The 22674-nt window shown below is 46.5% G+C and overlaps 1 protein-coding gene across 2 annotated transcripts in view; it reads left to right on the top strand.

The window, feature by feature from the left end:
* The window catches only part of Tmtc1 (transmembrane and tetratricopeptide repeat containing 1), a 241028-nt gene that overhangs the window by 140249 nt on the left and 78105 nt on the right, over positions 1-22674 (top strand). For both annotated transcript variants that reach the window (XM_023716051.1, XM_023716045.1), the window contains exon 5: positions 18135-18256. In XM_023716051.1, coding sequence (XP_023571819.1) covers positions 18135-18256 — 122 coding nt within the window. The remainder of the gene's footprint in view (positions 1-18134; positions 18257-22674) is intronic.

The following is a 22674-nucleotide window of genomic DNA, read 5'->3' as shown; positions in this document are numbered from 1 at the left end:
GGGGATTGAACTCAGGACCCTGCTCATCTTGGGTTCTTCTTGATCAGGAATTTTACAGTGAATTAGCTTGCTCCCACCCTTTGCAGTAAGTATGCTGCTCTGCGAATGAATGTCCAGTAGAGAGAAGGGATATGTCTGCCAACAAGGCCGTCTATTCCAGGCTTTTCTGTGAATAATGATTCTAGATACGAGAACCATAGGCTGAAAGGCACTTGAGTTTGCCTTTCTGGCTCTTACAGACTTCATCATACTGGTGACGTATGATAAAAGGTGCCATGTATCAGGAAAGTAGCCAGTCAGATTGGGATTGTTTAGGGACTTTAACCATTGGGCCTCTTCTTTATTGCTCCTTGTTTCCCAGGCCTCTAATGTATTTTTGCTGCATCACAGAGGAAATATGATACTATATTTGAGAGTAATTTATCTATTACTGGTTCTTCCTTACATTCTCACAGGACATTTCAGGCCTTAAGGGATTTTTATACTTTTTGTAATCTTGTAGCATACTAGTGAAAGCACAACCCGAGAAGAAGGGGTTGATGATGGGGTGACAACTCCGGGCTTCCCTGGTATGGCCTGAGGAGTAGCAGGCATGGATGTCAAGCACTGGGACTGTTGCTTGCCCTGCTCACTTTCTCTCGGTGTGGACCTTTCCGAGTTTCTCGTTTGTTTCATTTTTAATCACTGCTGTGGTTGCGTCCCACCCTGCCTGCCCACTCTCAGATTCATCTGCATTGTTCCCTGTAGTCAGTCTGACTCACAGGCTGTGAGGCCAGGAAAGCAAGCCAGCTCCCCAGAGCCCATGGGCAGGAGTCTGCAGGCTGGCTGAGACTGCCAGTGATGACAGGGTGGCAGTAGAGGGGTAAGCTGGGGTAGGGACAGTTTGTGCCCTCACTGAATGGGGGTGGCGGGGAGGACTTCGTTCTTCTCAAGGGCTTCCTCCCCTGCCTGCCCCCAGCTTGATTGGACTCTTGCCTGCTCACCAGTGGAGTGGACCTACCCTAATGGGCAGATTTCAGCCTAATCTCTGAATAAATCCCACAGTGGCTGGCCAGGGGGTGAGATGGGAGTGGAGCAAATACTGAAAAGCCATTATTTGCCTATGAACCTCTGAGCCTCCTTCCACAAAGGACTTGGAGCCACTTATGGGATGATCAGAGCAGCGTGATGGGATCCACCGAGAGGTAGAGCGCTGTCCTCTAAACACAAGGTAGTAAGCATCTGAAACTTGGCTGCTCACACGGTGCTGCAGCTCCTCACCTTTGTCACTGTAGCATATCAGCCTCCCTTCAGCTAGGACATGAGACTACCACAGGCACACACAGTTCATTAAACATGATTTCCAATTTCTGCAAATTATTTTGCATTCAGCTGGGCCAAGTAGTGGGTAATGGTATTGTTCTAGATCGCTGAGTCCAGAATAGCTGTTACAAAACCTAGTAAAGTAAGCATCATGTTTTAATATGCCAAGTGTTAAAATGAACCTGAGCTTGGGGAAAGGTTACCTTTAGTAGTGGATTGTGGAGGACCACCTGAGCAGCTCTCCTTGAAAGAAGAGCAATTGTCTCCATTTTGACTGAGCTTGACTCTATTTCCTTGTATTGTTGTGTACAGAGCTGGCTAGGACTTCTGTTTATCCTTCAATTGGCCTTAAGCAATGTGTATTGGTCTAGCTGAGGTGCTGGTGATAGTCTTTGAAGGTGGTGTGCGTGTTTCCCTGGTAACCTATACCTGCTGCTCTTTAATGTGAGCTGGGTTGAGACAGGACGGTAGAGCTAATGCTCCGCGGTGCCAGCTGGGATCGAGCCTCGAGACAGAGGCTATGACTTCCTGGGACTTGAAAGGCTACACCAAAGCTGAAGCACTAGACTTACCAAAACATTAGATATTATATAATGCAGATTACTCTCTCTGCATATCCTCTCTGCATATCGCAGAGGTAAATTTAGGCCATTCACCTAGCTCAGCTCATAGTAGTCTCTTTCCCACAGTTCTCAGTCAATCCTCAAGCTACTCCCCCACTGAATAAAACTGGGTGAGGCCCTGTGTCGCTCTCTTGGTTCCAAAAAGCTATTTTCATGGCTGGACTTAGAGCCCCTTGAGTCCCCGATCATTGAAGATATAATTTAGTGTCTTTATTTTCGCCGTGGGTTGCATTGTAAGTGGTAGATTGGAATCAATTTGATGGGATTCCAGTAATGTAACTTTGGGATTACAAATATTGGCTTCTTGGACCGAGATGAGGACCTGGAAGTGTCTCCTACAGTGGATGGCCGGAAGCCAGGCTGCTGCTTATCTTCCTCTGGCTGACAGTGTTTCTCTCTCTAGTTGCCATTCTCAGCCAACAGCATCCCCTTGTGCTTTGCCTAATCTCAGTCGGTGCAGTCCTCCTGTGCTAGTGCACCTCTGCCCTTTGCTGCACTTCCAGCCCACCAGTGTGCAGGCTGTGCTGCGTCCCCAAGTGAGGCTGTGGTGACCGCTGGCATGGCTGTGATGGCTTCTCCACTTGAACCTTGTTCCTGGAGGACGGTCTTCTGCTGCTTGTCAGATTTCCAGGTTGGTAGCTGTGGTCAATGTGGCCCCCAGTGTGATGTGAAGCTGGAATCTTCATTCATATCATTTTTATGATAGGTTTGAAAATGGGCTTCCCCCTTTACCTGAAACAGTGTCAAGGAGAGGGGCTGGATTTGTGCCTTATCTTAAGGTGGAGTGCATTTGAAGCTCCTTTGGTTTTCTGTTGTTGTTGGCTGTCTGCAACAGACTGTGCAGCGTCTCAGTTGGGTGATTCTGCCTTACTCTGAAGTCTGCCTTCAGACTCGTCATGGCCTGCTGAGGCTGAGAGCTCGTCTCCTCCTGAGGGGGCGGCCCCATTGGTCTGGGAGGCTGAGGGGCCTGTGGGCAGGAGTGGGTGCCCCCCAGTGCCGTGTGGCTCCTTGGCAGCCTGCAGGACCACAGTAAGATGCCAGCCATAGACATGCTTGGCGCAGGCACGGGCAGGCACAGGGAATGAGGAATACCTTGCAGCTGCTGTGTGGTTGTCGTCATTGTCACTGTCATCATGAAGTTGTCACACCTTAACTCCAGAAGTACCAGAAAGGCTCTTGTCTCTGTTTTATAGGCAGGTAAATCTTAGAAAGAAAACAGAAATCTAGTTGACTGAAATATGTATATATATGTTGTAGAGACAAGACATTCTTATGCTGTACAGTCAGAACCTGTGTGATGTTACTGGTCTTTAGGGGGCTTGTTTGTTTGTTTTGAGACAGATTCTTGTAATGTAGTTCAGGCTGGCCTTGAACTCACAGTGGAGCCCAGGCTGACCTCAAACTCAAAGCAGTCCTCCTGCATCAGCCTCACAAGTGCTGGGATTACAGGGGTGCACCACCACACCCTACCACTGCTATTGCCTGTGGAGATAAAGCTCCGCTCCACCACCCCTTCATCCTCAGCTTGGGGCACAGGAGCTTTCTATTCTTGTTGGAAGAGCTAATGCTAGTAATGTACTGTCAGGCTTTGAATGCCAAAGCATAGTGTATAGTGTGCTTTGGTGTTATGTTCAAATGTAACAGTGCATCATGATACAGTAGAACATCTCTCTGGGGTTAAAATGTAATGTTTATTAAGAGGAAAGTAGTTCCAAATACCATCTGCATGTATACAAATGAACATTGGAGTTAATCAGCTCTAAACATCCAAACTCAAAACTTATTATGGATGTTTCTAAAGATAATTTAAGCTTAGTTAAAAACAGTTAGGAAAGGAATAAATATTTGTGTATCTCTGTCCATCTGTCCATCTGTCCATCCGTCCATCCATACAGACCTGCGTACATGCTGAGCACACGCTACCACTGAGCCCCAGCTCCCAGCCCATGCTTCCTTCTTCTGTCCCCTTAGCACCTCTGGCTGCCTTTGCTGGCTTTCTCTCTTCCCCTCGGTGTGGGTGGGGGGACAGACACTCCAGCACAGCTGTTCACTACGGCCATGGGGTGGTCAGAGCCCTGAGCAGAGTCTTCTGGAGCCTGTCCTTTGGTCGGTGATTAACGTGTTGCTTGTGACTTTGTCCTCCTTGTAGGACTCGGTACACATCGCTTCCGTGACGCACAGCTGGCTCATACCTGAGCTCACTCTGCTCCTTCCTGCTGAAATATTTCCACGCTATTCAATCATTTGTTTATTCTTCTCCTTCTTAGGCCCATTATATGATCACAAGCCACACCAGTTAATAGGAACGATTTGCCCTCGGAGCGTTGCTCCCAGGTGGACGAGTCACTGAATTAAGTGAAGAATTTGGTAGTTGTATAAAGGAAAAGTTTTCAGGTATCACTCACAAGTTTATTTCCTTTTCTTGACTCCCAAGCTTTGTGATTCTCAGCAAGAGTTCCTAGTTTGTAATGAATGCGTTTACTCCAAAGGTGCCACTTTTGAAAGGTAATTTTAATTTTTAACATTTGTGAATTTTCTTAATGTAATGATTCACACTCCCATAAAGGTTAACTATTGCCACTTAGCTTTGCAGTACTTCTGATTATTTTTAAACTTGGAAAAATCAAAAGATATTTTTGTAGCTTCCAGAGCTATTCTGAACTTTGTGTTTCCATAACAACATAAAGTTTGTATTTAAGAGAAGTTTGCTTTTTGGAGACAGGGTCTTGCTGTGTCCTTCAGGCTGGCCTTGAACTCACTGTAGCCTAGGCGGGCCTCAAATTCTTTCTCAGCCTCCCAAGTGCTGGGATCATAGGTGTGTGCCCAAAGTCTGTATTTAGAGCAGCATACTTTCTTCCATCTTGTTCTAAGAAAGCCATGAAATCTGCAGTTAAGATTGCTCAGAGATTAAAGTAGCAGAAATAAGAAGACATTACCATTGCTTATGAAAACTAACACTCCCTCCCCACTCCCTTCACCTTCCATCTTGGAAACAAAAAAACTTCTTTAAAGTGTTTTTTCAAGAGCTAGGGCCAGTAATGTGCTTACATGTTTTAACACCAAACATAGCATGGGGAGACAACACTGGTTTCCACACGAGAGAAGGCACAAGATGGCTGTCTTTCTGTTTCTGGTTTATTTTGCTTAATGCAGTTACCTCCGGGCCATCCGCCCTCTTGCAGATGGAAAGCCTATTGGACTCCTCATGGAACTGGAAACTGCAAAGGAGATAGGAAGTGATGCCGAGATTCTTTGATGCTGGGCAGAAGCAGTGCCTAGCCAGCCTAGAGAAGGGTAGCACAGGGAGAATCGATGTAGAAAACAACTCTAAAGCCACCTCAAATTCCATGTTTTTGTATATGCATTGCCTAAAGAGGTAGCATAGAGTATCAGGAAGAAAGCATAGGGCAGTGGTGGCAAATCCTTTAGAACTTTTAATGAAAACATTGCAATATGCATTGATTCACCACCACTGGAATAGAGTATTTGTATGTCCTTAATGTTTGTATACCCTTAATGGTTACATAACTACATTATTTCACATTACAGTGTTTATGGGGGTCTTCATCATTTTTCCCGGTCATGTATAGGTATAAAGGAAACTGTGCTCAGGGCCCTGAGTTGCTAAGTGCCATCTGTGTGCTGAGGCTGGGTCTCCGTGTGGATTCCTCATGTTCAGCCTCACATTCCACTCCTGAATTTACCACCAGGTGATTCTCTTAGCAGTGTTTCTCCCCAGTTTGCCAACACTGAAATTTGTAGTGTTTGCTCGTCCTCACCTCTTCTCAAATGCCTTGTCACATCCATGAAGATATCCTGTCAATCACACTGTGAAAATGCCTTGATCCCAACCCCTGCCTGTCACCTCCTCCACTGTCCCCAGCACAGTGGTCTGCCTCCCACTTGCGAGTCGCAGTCTGCTGGTCAGTCTCCCTGCTCCAGCCCACATCAGGGTCCCTTCTCCTCTCCACACACAGCCTAGAGTAGATATTGCAAAATGTAAATCTGGCTGTGCACACCTATTATTTCAGTTATTCTTGTAGCTTCTTGGGCCAAGAAGATAGCACAACGGTATAAGAAGCTGCCTGGCAAGTGCAAGTTCCTGAGTTGGATCACCATAAAAAAAAAAAAAAAAGTTTAGTAGCTTCTTGTTCCTCTCAGAGTCAGTCATACTTTGTTACAGCCAGAAAAGTTCTGGTTGACTATACCTTATCCTGCTCCTACCCTGTTATCTCTGTTGCTTTTCCCAGAACTCTTTCCTCCTGTAAAGAGAGGGTTATGAGGGAGAGAGAGTGTTGTGGTCAGCTCCTTCCTCTCACTGAGTCTTCCATCATCACCCTTCTCAGTGAGGGCTACTTTGACTGCTTGGAACTGCATCTCACTTCCTGCCCACATTACTGTCTGGATACCCCTTACCGGATCTACTCATGTATATTTGTTGTTCATTTTCCCTCCCACTTTGCTCCTTCTCTAGAAGAAGGGTAGGGATTTTTCTGTCACTAGTGTATTCCAAAGAGCCTAGAGTGGTACCTAAAAAAAAAAAAAAAAAAGATGACAGTGATTGCTAAACCCCTGAAGTGACCACCTCTAAGTATGATATTTTCAACAGAAAGAAAACATACTTGTTGGATGAGTAATTGGTGACCTCATGATTCTGAGAGAACCCTAGCAGAAGAAAGGGGAGATTTTAGCAATGGTTTGACATGACACATGGGTTGGAGGGAATTCTTTGATAGTTACATTGTATCACCTGTGTCACTGGTAGGTCCACACCAGGCACTTGAGAAGCATGACCCATGGCAGCTAGTACCATATGGATTAAAATCTGATTAAAGTGGGAATGATCTTAATGTATTTGTAGGAAACATATAAGCTTAGGCTGGCTCATTTAGAGAGGAAAACAGATGAGGTATAGGGACTTGATCTTAGCCACTCGCTGTTTCCCAACAAGCCGAACCTGGAGATGAAGGCAACATAAGCACCCGTGATGGCCTTCAAGAGCCTGGTTTTCACTCCACATCTATTTCATGCTCCTCATGTCCTTACAGACTCAGATGTAGTTGGAACCTGACTCACTGTCTGGGAAACCTTCCTGCTCTCAGGACTTCTTCTCCTGGAGCCCAGACTACGATGGCTTCATAGAAGATGGTTCTCAGCTGCATCTACTTCTCTCAAGGACAGAGCAGCGGAAAGTGTGTCTCATCCAGGGCTGGAGGCACAGTAGAAACTGTTGTTGGTCAGACAATGTGGTGAATTTTTAGGACAGGTTATAGAAATGCTCTGGTGGGAAAGCTTGTAATTTAATCCTCTTAGAGCAGTTTGTACCAGTTTTTCTTACGTGCTGTAGCATCATACCAAATAATAAGGAAGGCTATTCCAAATGATTATTTTCTAATGAAATGTGTTTTCAGAAGCATAAGGTTTAAAGTGTCAAGCATATTCTTTATCATAGAACTTCACAGAGCCTATATTCTGCCCTAAACCTTGTGAATTTGCCAAAAAAGTACCTACAAAATGGTTCTTCTCAGATTTATTGGAATGTGAAAACTTCTTTTCTTGTAAGTGGCATTGAAAGGTATGAGGATGGATGGGCATGTGGCGAGTCCATCGGTGGACAGTGGATGGACACAGTCCTGCTTGCCTTCTTTGTAGCTCCAAAGACAACAGCAATCATAGCATCATTAGCAAAAGAATTTCCTAATTCTGTCTTTAGCAATACCACCTGGAAAAGGATCCTTAGAAGCCAGTTTTTTTTGGAACATAAGGTCTCAGGACCACTTTACCGGTGTCTCTGCACACTGTCTGTAAAAATGTGTATGTGTTGGACACATCTCAGTGCTGAGTCAGGTTGAAGTGAGGGAGGTGGCTGTCACCTACAGTACTGATTATGTTAGTTTTTTTGGCAGTGATAGCAGAGAAGCAGAAGTAAAAGGAAAGGATAGAAAAGGGCTTTATTGAGGAGAACACGGAGAGAATCCAAGGGAGATGGGCAGATCTCGGACCTGAGACAGGGAGGTTGAGACTTTATGGACTTTTGATAGGGGTAGAGTTGGAGGGCCAGGATTAGTGTTGCACAAGGAGCTGAGTGGAGGCTTGCTTGTGTGTGTGCAGAAAGGTAAAGGAAGTATCCAGGGCTGAAGTGGGGAAGAAGGAGGAAGTGGTCATTGGGAAGATGAGCTGTTGTTCTGGGGCTCAGCCGTGCTGGATCACGGCATGATGATTTAGCAGCTTGTCCTTGGGCCAGAACTCATCAGATTCATTGTGCACCAAATGGCACGTTCCAAAGGGAGGCCACAGTGGCGCCATGTGGATCTCTCCACATGCACTTTTCTTTTAATGTAGCAGATAAAAAATTATATTTTCACCTCCTTAACTTCTGACTGTAAGAAGACATTCAGCAGAGCACAGTGAGCTGTGCCTGGGTACACAGTGAGCCATGCCTGGTGCCCTGTCTTGAGCTCCTCCCAGGACCTCTGTTGTGGGGGGAGGGTGCGGCAGATGTGGGGACAGTGGGAGGGTGCGGGGGAGTCCCACTAGCAAGTGTGTAACTACAATAAGTGGTCCTGCATTTGGCAGTTTCATCCAGACTTACTGTTGTTTTGTATCTGATATGCCTCTAATTGCCAGAAGCCGCCACTATTTATGAAAGGATTTGGCAACTTTAAATGGCCAAATTGGCTCTGTCCACTTACAACCCAGGACTCTGGCACAAAACAACTGGGGGAAATATTAATGTCAGCTTCCCTGGCATCACTTTGAAACTTCTCTTTTCCAGCACATCGCAGTCCTTTGGATTTGGGTGACTGGCAGTGAACTTTAATTTTCTGCTTATTATACACTGAAGCCCTTTCGAGGCCCGGGCAGCACTTGAACTGAGGGCAGCAAGTGCGGTGCTCGCTGGAGAAGCACAGCGAATCTCAGCTTTTCTTTAGCACAGTGAACCTACCATCTTGTGAGCATTTCCCAAGAAAAATACAATTTCTGCCTAGTGAATGTCGGGCGAGGTGCCTCCTTTCCCCTGACGTCAGGCTACGGCTTCCTTTTGTTGCGGAATCTTCAGGGATCTAGGTTGTTGTCACCCTGTGGGACTTGGCCTGTTTGCGTAGGCATCTGTCGTGCTTTGAAATGGTGAAAACAGGGCTGTTTGCTGAGCCTGGGAAGAGCACTGTTCGGTAGCATTTTAGAACCATCCTTTGCCACTTTGCACTTGTCGGGGTGAATTTGCCCTGTGAGCCCAGCAGAAAGGCTGTGGTTAAGGGGAGGAGATGCCCTTATTCAGTCATGCCAGTGATTTGGGAAAAGAGCCTTCTCCCCACCTCCACAGTTATCTACCAGGCTTTTAGCACCATGCAGTTAAACAGGAAAATGGGTCTTGATTATATGAGGTGTCTGGGCTGTGGGTGAGTGCACTGGACGAGGATCAAATCCACTTTCTTAGCAGCACCTCCACAAGCTCAGTCAGCCATTATTTCAACTAATTCAAAATATTTTGATTATTTTTTCTCCTCTTTAATTAGCCTGTGCTTGTGATACATAAGCATCTTGACCCTTTCGCCTCCTGTCCCCTCCCTTGCCCCTCTGGCCGTCGACTGCCTTCCATCTACCTCTCCATCTTCTCTCTTCTCTGATTGTGCTCCTAAAGTGTTTGTACTTTGAGTTTCTCTCTTGAGTGAAACCATGCAGTATTTAACCTCAGGGTCTGATTTATCCCACTTAGCACTGTGGTCTCAGGGTGCATTTATTCACTTACAAGTAACTTTACTGCCCAGTTGTTCTCCATAGTGTGTATGTGCCATATTTGCTTGATTCTTTCATCTATTGATGTAGGCTACTTCTGAAGTTTATTAAATAAACTTGTCACTTTCATACAGAGCAAGCTGAAATAAGCCAGGCACATCTCTGCATTTATTTGATAAAGTATGCTAAACCAGGGTCTCTAGGAAATGCTGTTTGAGCTGTTTGGATTGCCACTAAATGAGCAAAGCAACGTGCTTCTTATGGATCTTTCTCCCTGTTAATTTTAGATCCAGGACAAGTGCTCTGTCTTCTGTGTAACAGTCCCATGTCATTAGATGAATCAGCCTTTCCACAAGTGAGTGTGACTTACTTTGTGGAGAAGTAAAACATCTTGTCTGTCTCTTAATCCAAAGGAGTCTGCAGCTTCCTGCTCGGATGGCAGAGTCTCCTTACCTGGACCCTGGAGCTGTGGTCAGAGGTGGAGACAGCTGTTTACACTCATGCATCTGATATTCTCTGGGCCTGTGCTTCTTCCTCCCCGGCTTCCAAACTCGACTCACTCCTGACTTCACCTGTGTGTTTAGCTCCATCTTGTCCTTCCCAGAGTCACCTTATTGCTTTGCCCGAGGATTCTGCAGCTGTGACAGTTTGTCCCTGGAGTGTCTCAGCACTGGAGCCCTGTAGAGGGGCCTGTGAAGCAGGGGATATTGGCACCCCAGGGACTTCCTGACTCCATGCCATCGAAGCAGTGTGAGGAGACTCAGAGCCCACTTGTTTAACCCTGCAGAGGTTCATGTGTGTTCCTGTGTGACATGAAGCCTTCATCCCAGAAACCAGTGTTTGTGAGTTAGACTGTTGATTAAAAATAAATCAAGCAGAAAACTGAGCAGCAGCCACAGAACCGCTGGAGTCCAGATCAGATCGGCTTATGGAGAGGTGCTCCCCACCCCAGCCCAACCACTCTGCACCCCACCTCCATCCCCCAGCCCTCCTACCCTCACCCTCCGTGGGCCAGAGTGCTCATTAGCCTGTCTGGCAGCTCCTCTGGGCAGAACAAGTTTGGCCTGGGAGGAAGTAGCATTTGACTTGGCTGTGTAGCCATGGAGCACACAGGTTTCCTTTTGTCTCGGAGGGGTCTAGTTTCTTCATTCGTTTCCACTGTTAAAATTCACCCTGTGTGCACCGATGGGTCAATTTTAGAGCTTATGAAAGTGAGGAAGAGGCATCTCCAGCTTGAGCCAAGTTGCACATGGGCCGGCAGCGTGTGGCTGGGATCTTGAACCCAAGCTGCCTTCTGTCCTGCTTCAGCTCATCCCATTGACTGCAGACTGGGTGCATTCGGGCTCTGTGTCTACATTTGAGGTGTGAGGTGGCCCTACACCTGTGGCATCGTGACTCTTTGGACCCAAATCAGAAGCCTGGTTAAATCTCCAAGGAGTGCAGCAGCTGCAGCTGAGCCTCAGCACCAGCCTCAGGTTTCTTTATTCTCCTGTCCCTGGCATTACTGTCAGTAGGTTCAGGTTGGAGGTCTCTTTGGGGTCATATAAATGCTCTGTTGCATATCATATTATAGTATAGTAGTAGTAGAAATTCAAAACTTCCTTTTCTCTAACTACTGAGCTATTGATTCCTATCTCATTTGCCAGAGGAAGAAAAGCTGTCTCAACAAGGTGTTTGTCTTTACTGTATTTGCACATTTTAAATATCTTATAATTTCAGTGGCCTTAGAAAAGGTAGTTTAACCAAGGGCAGAAGCTTAAAGGAAAAACAGTGCTGAAGACCATGTAGAGAGGACCAAGCCTGGGGGTGCTGGGGCAGGCTCCTGCCAGCTCCCCGCCTGAGCGCTGAGCCTTCTTTAGAACCTAAATTTGTGCTCTGACACAGCGGTCTCGTGCTGCTCATCTCAGAGTCGTGGCAGGAAATGCAGGGATACTTTGCACTGATGTGGGCAGGGCTAGTACCTTTAATCAATAGTGATGGTCAGGGCCCGGGGAGACAGCTCAGTAGAATAAGTGCTTGCCGGGCAAGCACAGGGTCCTGAGTTTAATCCCCAGTACTGCAATAAATAATAAATAAATAAATAGTGATGGTACCAGAGGACCAAAGACAGGAACCACCTCAAACGTCTGGCAATGAGAGCAGTAGCTAACCAAGTATATTAGTCTACTATTGATTGTGTAATAAAGCACCATGGGCGGACTACTCAATAAGGAAAAAAGGGCTTATCTTTTACATGCTGGGTGTCCGAATGCCACGACAGAGGCTGCCCTGGTATGTGTCATGGTGGGAATGCAGGTGTGTCTTTCTGTCTGCAGAGTCTTTCTCCCCCTCCTCATAAAACCACCAGGATTCAGTCAGGGATCTCCAGCCCTGTGACCTAGTCTGGTCTAATCAGTTTGCAAAAATTCCACCAGACTCAGGTTAAATTTCCACATGGTTAATACCCTTAAAACACACTCTGGGAATGAAACTTCTGCATGACCTGGAGGAACAGCCCATTTTCAGAATGTAACAGAGAGAGGCCTCCTACAGGAGCTGTGCTCCTAGACAGGCAGACGGGGGGGGGGGGGGGTGGCTGAGCTGGAGACACCACAAGGAGGGGAGGGAAGCGAAAGTGACTTTGTGCAGAGCGCAGGCGGATTTGCTGTCCCCAGCTGCTGAGCTCTTCTGTGATCCCTTGGGCAGCTTGACACTCCTACGTGGAAGCCCTCACAAATACATTTCCTGTGGACAAGGAGGGTGCTGAGCTGCAGAAACTTCTTAAAACATATAGAAGCCATATAGGAAGTGTCCAGTCCCCAGGCTGGGCAGGAAGATCTGAAGGAACTTTCAGCTGTAAGAAAGACGTCTCTGAGTAACACAGTCACTCTGGGGCATGCTGCTGATGCAGGTTAAGCCATCTGAGGAGGATCTAGAAATCCCAAGTGAGGGTTCCAGCAGAGGGCAGTTGTCCTTGTCTCCTCAGAGTTGTGAAGATGAGTTACGACTTCTTTAAACTTTCAGGCTTCCGTTGCCATACTACAGGATGGCCCTTGAAAGGCAGTTAGCCAGGGATGAGCTGCCCAGTGGCCCTGTACCCTCCGCCTCATGAAGCAGAGCCAGAGCAGGCCCTCCTGTGAGGCCAGTTGGCCCTGGCAGTCAGGTGGAACAGTGGTGGGTTTCAGGCGATTCAAGTAATTGGTTCTGTGGTCACATTAATAATCATGTATTGAATAGTCAAAATATTTAAAATTAAATACTGTTAAAATGTACAATGAAGGTCATAGGGTACAGTGAGAAGAAGCAGTAGCCACAGCAGGGAGAGCTGAAGCCCTGGAGAAGGACTGTGTGTCCTGATGCCCAGCATTTGCTGGCAGGGAGTAGTGCTGCGGGCTCCTTAGGAGGTCTCTTAGATACTCAAGGACCCGAGACTTTCACTACAAATGAAGTTGCAAATACTATATTTCAGAGGATTTCCCTCCTCCACCTAAAAAGATTCCCTATGTATGAGTACCAGAAAGGCTGAGCAAGTGCTTACGGAGTCCTGGTGGTAGCCCTGTTTCATTACCAGTTTTTCCTACTGGGACACTTACTTGCTGAGTGCAGGGCATGTATGTGCCATCCAGTAGATAAACTTAAGTATGCTTAGAGACCACCATAGAGGAATCCATAGTCTCATGGGGGAAGTTGACTCAGCAATGTAAAAAGTAGCATCGCGAGCCCTTACCCGTGCTGGTTGATAGCTAGGTGTGTGCCTTAAACACAGGGTTGGGGGACATTCTGCTGCCACCAGCTTTGCTGAGGATTTTAGCTTTGCAGACAGCTAGAGCCAAGGCTGCAAAATCCTTAGGGCTGAAATACAGCCATAATATGTAGAACATTGCAAGCACTCTTATGCCCTAAACACATAGTATTATTTCTCAGAAACTTGTTCAGTGGTGAGAGAATATGTACAGTAACTGTGGTGATCTTTTCTGTCCCAGGCCTGTTCTCTGCCTCTCTGGGAGGGAGCAGCCTGCAGTGGCTGAGTCGGCCAGGGAAGAGTCCTATTTTCATGAACAACCCCCTGCACACTGCTGGCCAGAGTGTGTGTGCATCTGTGTCTGTGACCCATGCCTTGGAAGTAAACGAGGAGCAGGCAGGGGAGGGCGTGCATGGAGGCTGCTAGGCTGGACTCGGCTTCTGGAGCCAGCTCAAGATCTGCGGAGCTTCTGTGCTCGTTGGCCAGATGTGTCTGCTCTGATGCCAGCTGTTGAGATGAGTCCTAACCTCCCAGCTGCTCAGAGGACCTTCTGTGTGTTCCTCCCAAGCAGGAAGAAAGAAATGACACCCACACCTAATGCCTGTCACAGTGAATCTCTCACGTTTTTCGCGCACATACCAGCTGCTTTCCTTGATCTATCCCATCATCAGACTAAAGCTCACAGAAGCGATTTGTCTGAAGGTACAGAGATAACCAGACAAATAGGATGTATTATGAACCCCTGTGTCATTGGGTCTTTTATTCTCCTGTCTCTTCGCTCCCTAATGTAATTTAGAATGAGTAAATGTCCATTTGCCTCTTTTACTGGAAATGAATGCTTGATGTGTACCTTGAAAAAATACTACAAATTTTTTTTTCTCCTTGAATTTTGCTTGCATTCCAGCCTGAATTTACTTGGCTGAAATAAGCAATAAATTATTTAGCCCGATTTCCACCTCTGTGATCCATGGGGCCCAGAATCAAGTTCCTCCCCCTCATTTCCCACTCCAAGGTGCTACCATGTTTCTTTCTAATGGTGCAGTTTCGTGCTTGTCAAATTGACTTGTGTTGCAAGAAAAAAGTATGGTTTTTTTTTTTTTTTTTTTTAAATTTAATCTCTCTTGAATGGAGAGAAGGGTAGATAACGAGCATATCAGCAATTTAATTTAAAGATAAAGAATTTTCATGAGTATTATTTTCCTCAAAATAAGATAATAAAATGACGTAGAGTTTGGATGATCCCTAAGCTCAGCCAGGGGCAGGAGGAATGCTAGCCCACAGCTCATCACTCCAGTAATGGGGATTTTGTGAGGCTCAACAAATCTTCTTGATGACCATGCCTTTCTGAATGCTGAGGCTGGCCTCCCTCTTTTTATAGTGGAGTTTGGAAGATCTGGCACACCTGCTCAAGGCAACTCTAAGTGTATTATGGGGGAGTACAGGCCAAGGCTAAACCTGGTTTCTGCGCCCTCACTGTTTCTTCATATGATGGACGCAGTGTTCCTCTCTGCATCCTTGGGGGAAGATCAGCTCACAGGGGGAAGGGGACACAGGACCCTCCTGATCCGTCACCCACCACCTAATCCAGTCTTCCTCCCCTTGTCTGTTCCCTCTCTTCTTCTTTGCAAGGTGCCTAGCTATGAACACTCCCTGACCCCACTGTGTACCTTGTAAGCCTTTATTCATTTACAAGCCCAGATAGTTAACTATCAGCCCTTAACCTCTTCTCCTCTTGCTAAGTACCTTTATTCACTTACTGATTTACCCAGCTAGTATGTGCCCAGGCCCCAAAGTGAGGGCCCTGCACCAGGGGATATCAGGGAGCTCGCTGCCCTTGGCAGCTGATGGTCAGACAGTGAGCACACAGTGTGCCTGTCAGGATGCAGCCAGTCTGGGGCTGTGCCTGGCTCTGCAGAAACTAGGAGATGACTGTTGAGCCTTGCACTGGGATTTCCAGTCTGATGACTCCTCCATTTTCCCATATCTTTGTGGCCCCAGCCTGAGGCCATGGGGTCCTGCCCAGTGCAGAGGCTCCTGACTCTGGGGAGGGAGGGAACAACCATGCCCTCGAGGACCTGTGTCACCAAAGGAAAAAGGGTTCCCCATTCATGAAGAACAGGAATGAAGGCCAATAGGGTAAGGATAGCTGTGGACAGGCGACTGGGATGTCAAGGGACATCTCAGGGCTCTGACCACAGCCTTTTCCCCAGGGCCAATGAGGAGGCTTGTGGTGGGGGCACATGAAACCTATGCAGGGTTTTGGAGTGACACCTGAGCCCAGGTGTGTAGCCTGCTCCTCATTGCCTCCCATAACAGGAAGGCAAGAAGCCTTCCCGAAGGCATGTGAATGCCTCTGTGGACTGCACTTCAGCTTTTAAAAAGCATCAAAAGATGTGATCAGCTATGTCTAAAAAATAAAAATACTTTCATGAAAATACCAGTAAGCCCCTCAATTACAGGTTCAGGGTGAATGTAGAGCGCCCCAGACATGCTGGGGTTTATTTTCAGTATTAGCCCTAACCTCTGCTCTTGCTATGACAAGATTCTTGTGGAGATGTTTACTAAAATATGCACTTTAAGTTCTTAACCAAATATGACTTTGAAAATTCAAACTATAAATTACAACGATTACTTGTGGTGTTTAAATACAATGAACCTGTTCTTGTTTTCACTTTTATCTTTTTTTTTTTTGTTAATTTTAATAGATCTTAGAAATAGAACATTATTGTATATCCATTTGAGTGGAAGGCTTGTGATAATAAACTATTTTTTTTTCTCCTAAAGGTCCTGGACCCTTGAAATTATTAGTAATGGAAGGGACCATTATTACTTAAGGAAAACTCCAGGTTGTGTGGACCGATTCCCAGGAGTTATATTATTCTGTATGTCATAGTTAGTGTATGTGATGTTTGTGGAAGATGTTTAAATCCAAAATGTTTAAAATCCTTTTGTGCATAAAATAATTGGAATTTCTCTTAGGGAGTTTTGTTTATATTTATGAAAGTCTTCTATGCCTTTCCAGTTACTGAAAGTAACAAAGGAGGCATTCAATATTATAATGTAGAAATTTCTATTTTCTTCTTAAACTTTTTTTGAAGAGAAAATAATTCCCAATTCATTACAGTTTGTTTTAGCTAGAACTCTCTTCAGATATAGCTGTATCATCGATATAGCTTCACTGAAGATGCTGCATTTCCACTTACAGTACAGGCTTACAGTGCGATATTACCTCTGCCCTGTGTACGTGTTCCGTCTTTGAAGTACTGAGAATGCCCAGCAGCACAACTTCAATAACTGCTGCAGAATTTGCTACAAATTTAGGCCCTTCAATTTTATTGTTGTGGAAGAATGCTAAATCTGTATTTAGGGCTGGCTTAATCAACCTCTTCGGGGGAGGAGCCCCGAGGGAGCACCACCAGAGGGTGGAGTGCCTCCACCAGGGACGCGCAGGCCCCCCTCCGGGCCTGCCACCTGCACTGTGTGACAGCTTGGGAATGACAGGATTGCACTGCTTTTTACAGTGTTTATAGTAACATGTTGTGAGTGGTAAAGAGAAAATGTTTAATTATGAAAGTCTTTACAAATTAATTTATACATTTTTAACTAATTACACAAAGATTAAGAAGAGTCTTTTCAAATACTAGAAAAAGGTCTTTTATCAATTTAATGAATTTTTATAATGAGTTTTTTTATTACAAAAATGTTGATACAGTAATTTACTTTCCAGGCTTAATTTGAGAGGTGCTTAGAAGCTCTTCAGTTCAGTCAAGCCCCCTTGTTGGTGTCTAAATCTCACCATCAGCATTTTATTTCCACTATACTGAGCTTTGCTTCCTTAAGGAGCTTCTCCTCCCCCTCTTCCTCTTCCTCCTCCTCCCCTTCCTCTTCCTTCTCTTCCTGCCTTTCCTCTTTCTCCTCCGTCTCTTCCTCCTTTTTCAGCAGCTCTCTTAGAGAATTTTCAGTATATTTTGTTCTGTCCAGCTGCTTTGCTTCTGGACAGTCCCCAGGTGCCTGGGGGACAGCAGTTCTGAAGCTTCCAGAACCAAGAAGCAGGGCTACTGTAAGGCCAGCCCACAGGGAGGAGCAGATGTGTCTGGTACCATTGTGCCAATGTCTTAGTTAACTTCTATCTTTGCTGAGACCAAATACCAAACACGCAGAGGTAAAGGAAGAAAGAGTTCTGTTTCACAGTGTGGAGAGGTTTCAGTACATAGTCAGCTGGTTGCAAGGCAGGGTGGCATGGTTAAGGGGCATCAAAGAGGAGAAGCCGTTCATGGCAGGAAGAAGCCACAAAAAGCAGCAAGTAACAAGCATTGACTTCCTTTCTGTTCCTTGTGTCCTGTTGAGACTACCCAAGCAGGTAGCACTTACCATACAGGTGGGCAGCCTTAATCTTAGCACTGCACGATGAATCAGTCCCAGCATCACATGCCATGGCTTCATCCACCTTGGACAACCCCCACCCGTGACCTCGTGAGGCTTGGGGGGACATCTGGATACAAGCCACAGCAGCCTATATCCCACGTTTTCGTGGCAGATGTGCATCTGGGGCACCCATGAGCGTTTTGACCTGCCAGTGATTCTAGCCTGAGGCTTTGTAGGGTACGTTGAGCTCACAGGGAAAAAGGTCTGCATGTTCTAACTTACCTTTCCTTCCCCAGGAATGAGAGAGGAGAGCAGTGGTGTGGTGAAAAGCTGGTGGAAGTGGAGCAGGCCAAAGCTAACCCGCCCTTCCCCGTTGTGTGTTGCAGAGGCTGGAGCACAAGGAGGTCCTCGTGGGCTTGTCGTTCCTGGTGTTCCCGTTCATTCCCGCCAGCAACCTCTTCTTCAGGGTGGGCTTTGTGGTGGCCGAGAGAGTCCTTTACATGCCTAGGTAACTGCTGCCGCGGTCCCCCTTTGCAGCCCTGCCCTCTGCGCCCAGCTTTGACAATATCATGTTCTTTGCATGGTGACGTGTCCACACAGAAGGCTGGTGAGATGGCATTTGTGCCTGTGCATGCATGGGCGCTCGCTTGTGCTTGCGCGTGCGCACACACACACACACACACACACACACACGCAGAGTCAGAGGTTCGCCCTGGGGCACAAGCTGAAGCTGGTTGGAAAGTGCTGACTTCAGGACCGGCAGGAGTTCAGCAGTGTTGCTTACTGAACCATCTTTGTCCAAATGTGTTTTATTAAATATTATTTTTTAGAAATAGATTTTGATTTGTATAAAATACTGTAGAGCATGTCCTCATTTTTTGTTTGTTTTTTTTTTTTCCTTACTTAATTCAAGTGGGAATAAATGAACAAAATGTGTCCTTGAGAAAAAAATGATTTAAAACTTATGAAGGGCATTTAGAAGTGTGCACAATGTCAGTAGGGCCTGAACATGGGCAGTACTGAGGCTCGCCTGTCCTCTTCCTCGCAGGATCTTCCAAGGCCATGTTTCTGTGCAGGTCCTGGAAGGTCACTGGCCCGGCAGATCTCGGTGTTGCTCTTTGCTGACTGTGAGGACTTGAGTGACGTATAAAGCCTTTGCATCAAGTTTGCTCATGTCATAAAATTGAGATTTCAGTAATCTTCCTACAATTAATATTTAGCTTATCCTCCTGATTTTTCATTCTCTAAGTTCTACAATATTTTCTGAAGTTTTGTAAGAATTAACTTTTCTAAAAGGCAGTATCACAATCCAAAGTACTTTAAGGGAATTATGTTTTATGACATCATATTTGATGTTTTTAAAATGCATAATTAGAAATGAGTATCACAATCTCTGATTCCCTCACACTAAACCTAACAGTTTCCTGGGACTTGGCAGCATGGTGATTTAATCTGACCAAGAGTCAGAGGTGAAGCACCATTCTTACGCTGCTCTAAGTGACCTCAGACCTATCTGGAAAAGAGGCCCCTCCTCGTACACACAGCTCAATGAGGACAGCATGCAGCCTAGTTTGTCATGTTCTGTGCTTCCTGGAGATGGTCTTGGATTGGCTCATCCATGGAGAGGAGGGCACCAACCGAGCGAGCATGAAGCGCTGACATCGGTCCTTGTGGGGAGTGTTTCTCTTGGCCCAGTGCAGAGGGTCTTTCGTTGGTCCTTCTCTGCGGTACCGTGATTCCAGTTTCGCATCCAGCTGATGTTTACAGAGCATCTCTGCTGCAAGTGCTGCACTAGCATCTGTAACTACAAAGACAAATGAATTTCACATCTTTTTCTCAGTGTTTATTAACAAAATGAAGTTTTTTACTTGGTTTAATAAGTTCTAATATTCTCTCTTTTTTCTTCATGTATTTAGTACAGGGTCTACAGGGTCTCACTACACAGATCAGACTTGTAAAGATTCCCCTGTTTTCAGCCTCCCAAGCACTGGGGTTATAGGTGCACACCACCACGCTCAGTCTCAGTCGCCATCTCAGTGCGTCCTGGGGGTAGGGCCAGCACAGCACACAGGGGATCGAACCCCAGTCCCTGCATCTGCCTAAGCAGGCACTGTAAACTACTAAGCTATCTGGCTGGCCCTCTAATATTCTTTAAAGTACTACTTACAGTGCTTATTAGTACTAGTTTGTCATTAATTGTACCCAAACATTTATTGAAAGTCCACAGCATTTCAGTCACCATGCCAAGTACCTTGTGCCCTCGCAGCCATGGATTGGCATGGTGAGCACAGGCTCACAGTGCACCCTGAGCACCTGCGCAGAGGCTGGCTGCGGCACCAGTGCACTTCCTCTGAGCCTCAGTGTTCTCCAGCGTCTAACATGGCTATAAGTCAGCACTCAACTTGATGTTGAGATCAGTGAACGAGATCATCACATGCTAACCTTCTAACGTGCTGAGCAGTCGTCCCTTGCAATTTCATGGTGCAGCTTTCGCAGACTCACTGGTGCATGGATTTTCAAAAATAACAATCTCTATGATTTATCACGGATTTTTCACTATATCGCGGGATTTTGCATTACTGTACAGTATACGTATGTTGTTAAAATTATATAGGTTTACAACTTTAGAAAATGGTTAAGAACATTAGAAGTGTTTTTAAAAGTGCAGCAAAGGTTTATTAAGCCTTAAAATATATATAAATACAACATTACTACCTTACCAATTTCCACTTGTGGCAGGGGCGTCTGGAACGTAACCTCTGTGATAAGTGAGGGGCCACTGTACATTATACATGGCTGATGAATATTAAGTATTATGATTGATGCAAGCTGTGCCATTGTCATTATTTTCCCCAAATGAAGCCTGAACTCTGAGAGCTCTGGGGGTTGGCCAGGGCGCCAAGGCTCACTGCGGACAGAGCTGGCCTGTGGGTCCTGGTCTACTGACCTGACCACACTTCCTCTTATCGGTGTATCTCAGTGTTACTGTCCACTAAGAAAGAAAAAGAAGAACGTGTAAGCATGGCAAACTCATTTCACTCTGCTCTGTGTGATGACGCGGCCTTGATACTTCCAGGAACCCTGAGATCTGACCCACAGGACTCTGCATTCCAAGTGAAAAAGAATCACAAGTGTGGCAGGGGTTTTCTGATGTGGGTACAAGAGGTAACTTGAGGGGAGAACAAAGCACCCAGCCATAGGGAAGCCCTTAGTAGTGTCTTATTTAGTGGGCTTCCTCTTGCCCAGACATGTGTGTCCCCAGATGCCACCAGGACTGTGCTAGCTCTGGCTCCTCCCGTGCTGCTATCTCCAGGAGCCCCCCCCTCTAATGTCGTGCATTTCTGCCCAAAAGACACAGGAGCAGAGCATCAGCACTGGCCGGAACCAGTGCCTGCCTCTGAGAACCAGATGGATTTGCTTTCTTTGGCCAGCTCCATGAACAGGTGCTCACCATCACTGTCCCATGAGGTGACCTTCACCCCAGAGGCCATCGTTCTCCTCTCATGCTCTGTGTCTGTGCATTGCAGTGCTGTTGCTCTGTCACTGTTTTCTGACACGTTCTCCCAACCACCAGGAAGTCCTGGGTTCATTTCCATGGCATCTCCACGCCCAGCAGGGTACCGAGCTGGCAAGGCTGTACTCAGCAGTTCAGAGTCATGTGATCAAGGAGGTGGAGGTGCTGTCCTCCCCTGAGAGGTGGCCTGAGGTCACCTGGCCACCCCTTGCTCCACAGGCCTGATCAGGCTTGGCAATTTAACGTGGACCTGGAAGCTCAGGGTATTCAGATGGGGTGATGTGTGTCTAGTGAATCCCCGTGTTTCTTCACATTCTCACTGTATCACTGCAGACCAGCGACGGAGCTGGTTTACTTATGGCCCTGGATTCAGTGCTCATCTAAGAAGCTGCCCTGGCTGATTAAGAAGTTGAAGCTTATGAGGTAACTTCTGTGCTGCAGTTGTAGAGCGTGTCCATGACTTTGCCAGAGCCATTTTATAAGTGTTTGAGTTTTCTTTGACAGTAAAAGTCTGACTCAGAAGGAGATGTTATCTGGCAGTGGCCAGCTTCCCTGTCACAGGGAGAATGGAGGACTTCTATACTGAGAGCTACTGAAATCCTCCCCTGGGCCAGAGACTGTTACAGATGCCGCGCCCCTCTTCTGGGGCCAGCAGTGCACTGAACAGGACCTCCCCATGAGATGATCCTGCAGAAGCTCGCAAGTGCCACACGTTGACCTTAGAGCCTTGCGAATCATCAGCAAGCCTTCACCACTGAGCTATACGTCAGCCCTCCTGAGCACTTTGTGCATACGGGCCTCTTCTCTCCACAAATCTCCTTTCATTGTTGACCTGGACAACAGTGTGCCGTGTCCACTGTGCTAGTACCCAGCTTTGTTAAGGAGAGTACAGGTACAGACAAGATATGCTCAGTGAAAATAAAGCCAGGTCATTGTCTTCATGCAGAAACTTTGTTGGCTCTGAAACTGTAGCATGCGATAGGAAAATGGAGTGAGAAGCCCAGTTGGTAAGGACTGTGTGTGGAGCTCCATGATGGGGCCCATGCTTAGCATGGGCAAGGCCCTGCCTGGTTTGGACTCCAGCACCAAAATAACAAATGGAACAACGCAGCTTGTTACACTTCTGAATAAGGTGAGCTTCCTGTGTTCATTTTTGTTTGTTTCAAGCTCCTGTGAGACCTTCACATTCCATCAGACCTTGCAAGTCCCAGGAGCCTGGCTGAGGCCACTCCTTCCAGGCAGAGCTTTGGCCCTTTCACTGGAGAAGCCCAGTTGAGGCAGACTGGCCACATCCTCTCATTTACAGCGAACACCGAAGAAGCCATTTAGCTCTTCTGACTTCTGCTCTTCTTTGCCCTGACCCAGAAAAGCCCCTAAATGGCATTGCTTCCTGATTTGTATGTAGAATGTGG

This window comes from Octodon degus, unplaced genomic scaffold, assembly GCF_000260255.1.
Source record: "Octodon degus isolate 3935 unplaced genomic scaffold, OctDeg1.0 scaffold00004, whole genome shotgun sequence".
Lineage (NCBI taxonomy): Eukaryota > Metazoa > Chordata > Mammalia > Rodentia > Octodontidae > Octodon > Octodon degus.
The sequence above is the reverse complement of the archived record's forward strand: the minus strand, read 5'-3'. Positions and strand labels throughout refer to the sequence as shown.